The sequence below is a fragment of the Populus euphratica genome, unplaced genomic scaffold, assembly GCF_000495115.2.
Source record: "Populus euphratica unplaced genomic scaffold, PopEup_1.0 scaffold351.1, whole genome shotgun sequence".
In the NCBI taxonomy this organism is placed as follows: Eukaryota; Viridiplantae; Streptophyta; class Magnoliopsida; order Malpighiales; family Salicaceae; genus Populus; species Populus euphratica.
This window is the reverse complement of record NW_011500242.1, coordinates 187,511-195,683: the sequence shown is the minus strand read 5'-3', so window position 1 is coordinate 195,683 and position 8,173 is coordinate 187,511. Positions and strand designations below refer to the sequence as shown.

At 31.3% G+C, this 8,173-nt stretch overlaps 1 protein-coding gene across 2 annotated transcripts; it reads right to left on the bottom strand.

The window, feature by feature from the left end:
* Window positions 1-4,737: 4,737 nt before the first annotated feature.
* On the bottom strand, window positions 4,738-7,403 carry LOC105112582 (probable xyloglucan endotransglucosylase/hydrolase protein 32). 2 transcript variants are annotated; one of them, XM_011008316.1, is made up of 4 exons: window positions 6,894-7,400; window positions 6,642-6,742; window positions 6,253-6,470; window positions 4,738-5,343 (listed from the first exon to the last, which is right to left on the bottom strand). In XM_011008316.1, exons 1-4 carry the CDS (start codon window positions 7,090-7,092, stop codon window positions 4,977-4,979), a joined length of 885 nt encoding a protein of 294 aa, XP_011006618.1. In that variant the 5' UTR covers window positions 7,093-7,400; the 3' UTR covers window positions 4,738-4,976. The 2 variants fall into 2 exon arrangements, with proteins under 2 accessions (XP_011006618.1, XP_011006619.1); XM_011008317.1 differs by lacking the exon at window positions 4,738-5,343 and having other exon boundaries at window positions 6,249-6,470; window positions 6,894-7,403.
* Between the last annotated feature and the right edge of the window lie 770 nt (window positions 7,404-8,173).

Here is an 8,173-nt window from a genome sequence, read left to right as displayed (position 1 = left end):
TGTGTGGTTTCCAATTGAATAATAAGAGTTTATATTATACTTATTTGACATACCATTAGTGGATCCTCTAACCTTGACATTTGTTGTTATCATTATTTAATCATTACACTAATCTTCCATCTCAAAGTTCTCGTCAACTTCTTTATCATTATTAGGATTCAATATTATTATTGTTATTGTTATGGATTTGTTGTTATGTTATTGTTATTGATGATTTATATAATTAACCTTCTTGTGATTCGACCTTGGTCGTATCAGGTTATTTATTACTTTGACACTCCTACACTTGGGAGAAGACATCAATCTTTTGGTCGTGTCAGTAACCAAATTGAAATCCAAGATCTACAGCTCCAGATATAACCCAATGACTAAACAGTGTTCCAGTTTGGACTGAGCTAGCATTTCTTTTAAAAGCTTTACCCTTTTTTTGTCTTCTGAATTTCAGTAGTTGAATTCATCAAACGATTCTTTAATTTATATAATAGGTCTGCATTTAAAATGAATATTTATCATAAATTAAAGGTATCTTATAGTATCAAACTTGTTATTATAAAATATATTTTAACTAAGGAGTTATTGATACTTTAAGTGCAAAATATTAATATAAAACCTTGATAAAAATACACTTTTAAACACTAATCAAGAGTACAGACAATAGGAGGATTATCAGCTTATATCTTGTCTACTCTCTCTCTCTCTCTATATATATATATATAGGGAGACAATTTGGAGTGCCAAGTCTTGGATGTTGGATTTGAGGGATCTTTACCAGGTTTCATGTGAGAATACTTTATATTCTTGACTACAATTATTGCCACTATCTTAAGAAATTACATCTAAGCAGAAACCATGTAGAGGAAAGCATGTTAGATGTAAGCCATATTTTAGAGGGTGTTTCGTATTGTGGTAGTTGTTGTGGTTATAATTTGAATAAAGTTATTTTGTATAAAAAGTACTTTTAATTGAGGTTGGTTTGGAAAAATATATGTTTGGTTAAAACTGTGGTTGAAATTAAGGTTGAACAAAAAGTAGTTTAGTGTGTTTGGTTAAAAAATATTTTTCAAATTGAGGTTATAAAATAATTAAAAAAGACTTCTATTAATATTGATGGTTTTTAATTAAAATATTAGCGATTTAACTATTGTTATTACATCATGAAATAAACAATACTTTATATAAAGTATTTTTTATTGTTGCATTAAACTATGTTCAATTTCATAATGTATAAAATCTATTCAACAAGGACTAAAGTTTTCATGATTTCCTAGGCATGCAACAATATCAGGTAAAATATCATCAGGAACAAAATTGGAATTGCAATCAAATTCTGCAAATACTATGCTATCATACGATTTCCTTCATATGTAATTATATAGTGCCATTGAATCATATTAAATATTATTTTTCAAATAAAACATAATATCTAATAAATTTATTTAGATTTTTTAAATTTTACTAGGTCATACTTGATTTAATGCATTTAGGTTTAGAACAGACCCGATTCAATACATTTAGGTTTGGACCTGACTCGATCCGACCTATTAAGAATGGAGTTGCTCTCCACTATTCACGTGAACAGTGGAGAGTGAATTAATTCACTCTCCAATATTCATGTGGCTGAATAGTGGAGATATGGAGAAGTGCAAAAAAAGAAAAAGAAGAAGAAAGAAAGGGGTAAAGGGAAGAGGCAACGACTCTAGGTGATGGTGAGGGAGTTACGTTACACTATTCTTCAATATGAATAGCAAAGTCTTCACTATTTACATTGTAGAATAGTAGAGATATGGTGCAGAAGCAAAAGAAGAAGGAAAAGGGAAAGAGAAAGAGCGGGTCCATTGTTATTCAATGTTCATGTGGAGTCTCTATTCTTCACGTGGCAAAACATTAAAGATATGGTACAAAAGAAAAAGAAAAAAAAAAACTGATTAACTTTTTTTTTTTCTATAAGGCATGCCATTATTTATTATATCGTAACACAGGTGCAACAAAAGCAGCTCTAGGCTGTTTTAATTGACCATGTATTACAAATATAGTAAAAGATGGGATCTATAAATAGTAAATTATACTTTTTTACAAAAAAAATGTAAGAGCTCTATTTTACTTGAAATGATACCTCAGTCACTTAAACACTTAAACAAACGAATGTTTAATTTGCCTCGTACCCCGTCCTCTCTCCACTTTTTCACTTAATTCTTGCCATCTTAACTAGAGTAAATAGAAAGTATTTTTCTTATAGGTACATGTAAAGTATTGGAGGATCTATGTCATCATCGAAATTGCAGGACCAGGTGCGACAGAGTTGATCGATACGCGTCATGGCAGAAGAAAAGAAATTGTCCCGTTTGGAGGTGGATATGATTCTGCCTTGAAGACCCGAGGAGCTTCGGAAATCACTTTACGCAGAAAGCTTGCTGTGATTAACTCATGGTCAGATGTAAGGGTACTTTTTATCTGCGTACACATAGTGAACTGCTGTTTCTAGATATTGAATGGCGCAATCTTCAAAATCATTTTCATATGAAAAAAATATGGTCCACCGTCATGGGCGAAACGTGGGGACGATGCTTGGTGGAATTGTGTCAAGACTGTGGGGCCTAACATTGCGTACAATGCCTCCTCCATTGCCAATTGGAGGGTGTGGATCATCATATATTGGAGATTGAATTTCTCAGGACTTTAAGAGACCCTTCTATCATCGATGTTGACGCCGAATACTTCGAGGAATGATGTGGGTAAAGAAAAAGAATGCAAAAACAGTCTGCAAAGAAAACCAATCATAATAATTGACTCCATATCGAAACAAAACAAACTGTTCAATCACGAGAATCCAACAGCCCTTTTTCTCCTTCCATGTTCTGGACACTTTGATAGATAGAGCAGGGATAATAATAGCCATGGTCGCTTACAGGCTTTTCAGAACACTCGCTGAATGCACAATATTTTTTTTTTTTTTGTTATTTTCATCTTGCAGGAAATAGGAAATTGATTGAAGTTTATACCTCTTAAAAATATCTAGATTGTTGCCTTGTATTTTATTATCAATTAAGTTAATTTTTTTAATATAAAAAATACTTAGATATTGTTAATGTATTTTTGTAGGAATTTTTTTTTTAATTAAGTTAGGGTTCATTTAATATAATCTGATTGGTTGACTTTTCAAATTCAAAAATAATTTAAAAAACTTATAAATATATAGTTTAAGTAAAAAAAATTCAAGATAATATTTTTTAATATTCAAATAATAAAATATTGAATTCACTTAGGTCAACTTGAATTAATATGTAAAATTCATTACTCAGGTTATGAAACTACAATAATCCCATGAAAATAAATAAAAATAAATTATAAAGTTTAATTTTCAATCAACTTAATATTAAATGATAGAATTAAAAAAAAAATTAATTAAAAAAAGACCTCAAAATACAAATAAAGTTAATCTATCAAACTCACTATTTGAGTTATAAAGCTAAGATAATTTCATTAAAAAATACATTGAAACAAATTATGAAGTCTAGTTTTTTATCAACTACAATATTAAATAATAAAATTAAAAAAAAATGAATCAATTAAAAAAAATTGAGTTAGTTAAGTTAACCTGCTAAATTGGTGACCTGAGTTACGAGATAGGGACAACCCAATAAAAAACAAATCTAATATTGAAGGATTTGTCACCCAAGTAATGACATCAAGATGACCACCTAGAAAGAAAATTAAAAAATAATCTGATTTAATCGAGTCAAGATGTAAAAACTCGCAACTCTAATTATGAAACCAAGATATCACATAAAAAAATCAAAACAAATTATAAATCTCAATCTCCAATATACCTAATGTTGGATGATAAAATAAAAAAAATATTAAAAAAAATATAAAAATAACTTGAATTAACCTATTAAGCATGATTTCTAGGTGATGAAATAGGAATAACTTAATAGGAAACAAATAAAATAAATTATGAAATCTAATTCTCAATCGATTCAATATAAAATGATAATATTGAAAAAAAAAGGTTAATTAAGAAAAAGACAGAGAAAACTTGAATCAACTAATTTAAACTACTAAACTTGCAATTCCTGTCATAAGATTGGGATAATCCAGTAACAAACAATTCTTATATTACAGAATAATTTTTTTTTAAAAATATTAATTTAACCTAATATTAAATAATAAAATTATAAAAAAAAAAGTTAATTAAGAAAACGAAGAGAAAAACTAGAATGAATTGAGTTAACTTGTTAAATTCGCAATCCGAGTCATGAGAGTGTGATAATTCAATAAAAAAAATATATTAAAGAATAAAAAAATATTAATTAAAAAAACATTATTCTAATTAATTGTGTTTTATAAGATGAGGTATAATAAAAACCTTATTTTTTTTTTGTTAATTTGTCATAAAAGCCAAATGAACTATAAAGCATAAACTCAAAACAAATGAGTTTAGAAGAGATGATTAATACAACATAAAACATGCCGCATGAATAAAAAGACACGGACCATGTGGAAACACGAATAAATTTGGGCATCCTACTTTGTTGATGCCTTTTCATATATTCACCGCAAAATGTTCATACATACATACATATAGACACACACACCGGTTCAGAAGTTCAGAAACAATAATAACAAGGTCTATGAATTGACACTATATATATTCAGAGATCAAATAACAAAATCTAAAATATGAAGGTATAAAAATACTTTTAATTTATTCAAAAATAAAAGAAAGCACACACATACTGTTCAAACACTGGACGAATCAAACAAATTTTCCAATCGGGAGCCTTGGACGCTCAACTGCTCTGGCATGTATAATGCCTTTAGCTAGCGAGGAACCATCTCAAGACACCTTCATAAATAAAAGACAAAAAAATCTGAAATCACAAGGCAAGTTAAACTGTCTTTTTTTCTTTTTTTCAAGTGATTTCCATTTTCCTATACAGGAGTTGACACATCAATGTTCAAAGCAATCGCTTATATTAACTCCAACACTCAGGTGTTAGGGAATGGTCTCTCTTGTAGTCCTTGCAATAGTCATAGACCATGTGGTGTCTTTGGACCCATCTCATGCTTCTATATTGTTGCCTTGTGAGCCCACCCGACCGGAACGGAGAGGCGGACACAGGGTGGCACCAGGCTGGTGAATAGGCTGAGCAGCCGCTTGCTTTGAAATTGGTGTAACTAGCAACAAATGGTTGATACCTGTAATCAACTTTGTATTTTCCGTCTTCAGTAGCCCAAGACGAGGCATCCCAGATTGAACCGTAAACCCACATCGGCCTCAGTGGAAAAGTTGTGGCGCTTTTCCTCGGGTACCTCCTAATGGGCACATCATCCACGAGGAATCTGAAACATTTGTTCATCACAAATTTAATATATATGAATGCGATGTGACATGATCATTTTCAACAAGTCTCTTTGGTGTTTGCTTGCTCTTTACTGAAGCTGCAATGTACGATTGGTTTTGAGGCCTGCTGGGAAAACGAATTTATGATTGATGTTGTAGAAGACACAAGATGTAATAATAGCATGTTTGATTTGTTTTTTTTTTAATAATGTTGTTTTTTAAATTATTTTTTATTTAAAATATATTATTATAATATTTTTATTTTTTTAAAATCATCATATTCAAACAATAGAAAGACAAATGTGCTCGTTATTTAAGTGAAGAGACAGTCATGACGGTAAATGCCAAAGAGAAAATCACCACATAAATAATGTTACTATTCAGACCCTCTCACAGGAAACTTCTTCCTATCCTCACCGATCATAAACAGAGTGTAACCTGGTTCTTCACTAATTAATTAGAAGAAGCTTCGTGAGCTAGTAGCTCAACAATAACAGTCAAGGAGTACGTGATCAACTAAAAAAAACAGAGAAAATCTCTTGTTTGAATACTATCATTTATATCTTTTAATCTAGTAAACATGTGATGAATTAGAAATCTTGAGTTAATAAAATAATTACTCACCCAAGAACTGTGTCAAAAAAAATATACATAATATCAAAAAAAATTAAATTAGAACAAGCACTTTAAAACAAAAAATTAATATAATTGTACGAGTTAATTTATATGTATTTTGATTAGAGTTAATTTATATGTATTTTGATTAGTTATATACGTTTTTAAATTAATAATTATATAAATTTTTAGTAATTCTAAAAGAATTTAAACTCATAATTATTTAATAAATAAATTTAAAATCTCCTTGATTATATAAATATTATAGGTGATCACTGTAGTGGTTAACTTACATGATCTCCTTGGGACTCCAAAGAATGGCATAATAATGGAAGGTTTTGGTTGGATCGAACCATAAATGAAACTTCATTTCTCTCCCAATTATTCTCCCATCCCCACTTCCTCTGATGTAAACATTGGTCTGCAAAGTGTAAGGCTTCCCAAATGTCGTGCCAAGAAATTCTATGTCCACTTCATCATGGTACCCAGGGTGAGCTTCGCTATTTGAAAGCTGCCATTAATTGATTACAAATATTAATTAATTAGACATTAATACAAGAACATCTTTACATATACTATACCGACTACTGTGTTGATTAAAGAAGAGTAATACTAGCAGAGAAAGGTACGTTTTACAGTAAATTATTATGAGCATGTATAGTTTAATTAGTCCAATCCTCACATAGAAAGCTGTTATAACACCCGCAGTGTAGCCAGGTTGGAGCTTAATGGAAGCACCAAAATACCCTGATCGAAATGGTTTAACTGATTTAAATCCACTACCTGTTACAAAGAGCAAAAACAATAGATTAGGAGAATGAGTAAATTAAATATTGTGCAGAAAGCTTTATGATTAGATACCTAACAAAATTTAATTCAGACAGCTAGCAGAGACGCATTATAATGTCAGGTAGCTAATTGACTCGAGTTAAACCTGATGTGCTATCTAGCCAGATAGTCAACGCATTCTGGTCTACTCGTTGATGTGAATAACCCCAGAGATTTCTGTATCCTTGATAAAAGCTCATTGACCTGAACCTAGAACCTGGCCAGTAGCCAGGTGAAGGTGGCCATTGAGCATTACTAGAGGAAGGAGCCATAAGAATGAGAATAAACAAGGGAAGGAGAGCCATGAATGAGAGAGTAGCTAGGATGTGGAGAACCTGTATGGAGAAAATAGAGTGAGTGTCTGTGTGTGTGTAAATGCAGAGAGTGAGAGATCAGAAGGCAATGTTACGTGGAGGAACTCATTATGGCTGGCAGTGGTACAGTTGATAAAGAAGGGGAGAGATTAGTGGGTCCCCTTCCTCCATCGATGGGTAGTGATTTCTTGTCCATCAAGGGTCAGAGAATCAGAAATTATACTTGTAAATTTAGATAAAAATATGGCAGTTCGTATCTTAACATAAACCCGGGTTGCAGTAAGTGAACAGTGCATTTTTGTCCATTTCTCAGAAACTTTCTTTCCTAATATTTATGGGAAAACCGTGAAAGATTAGGGTTACGTGGTTGGAAATTAAGGTAGGGAGAGAATGGTAAGCAGGTGTCTATTAAATTAGGTTTCTGTGAGTATAGAAAATTGGACTTTTGGACTAAAGTTCTCTTTCTAATTCAAAAGCTACACGTATTCTTGTCTCTCAGTTTTTAACACGACAAAGCTGGAATAACCTCAATCATTGTTTTTTTTTTAAAATAAACTTTTGCCGACCCAATTTCCTCTTTAGGCATAGGGATGTCAGCTCCTAGACCAAGCGGGATGAAATGTGGGTTAGATTCTGATTGAGTCAATTTTGTGAAACAACTGAGAGTTATCGGGTCTTGGATCCTCTGATCTACATTAATTGAGTGGCCCATAAGGTATCTGAAACGGGGTCCCATGTTAGATTTGATTGTGAGCTTGTGTCTGCCTGGTAATTGGGGAAATTAAAGGTGATGATGTTGTGTTCATGTTGTTTGAGTCATCAAACGAGTCCACAGTTGTTCTAGCTTAAGCTCAATTTGGAATTGTTATTTATTTTTTCATGTTATTTTGTTTCCTTTATTTTATTTTATTTAGAAAAATGTTTCACTGGCTATATACCTTTTGAATTAGGGTTTTTTTTAGGAGTGATTATTTTCAGTTCGATTTGATTTTTACCCAAAAAATAACCAAAATAAAATTTTGAAAAACTGAAAAATTTGAACCGGAATCGGTTCAAACCAACTGGTTTCGGT

Coding starts and splice junctions, on each gene's coding strand:
- LOC105112582 (XM_011008316.1), bottom strand. CDS start 7,092: ATGGCTCTCCTTCCCTTGTTTATTCTCATTCTTATGGCTCCTTCCTCT. Junction 6,471..6,641: donor GTGTTATAACAGCTTTCTAT/GTGAGGATTGGA, acceptor AATTAATGGCAG/CTTTCAAATAGCGAAGCTCA. Junction 5,344..6,252: donor TGGAGTCCCAAGGAGATCAT/GTAAGTTAACCA, acceptor CAAATGTTTCAG/ATTCCTCGTGGATGATGTGC.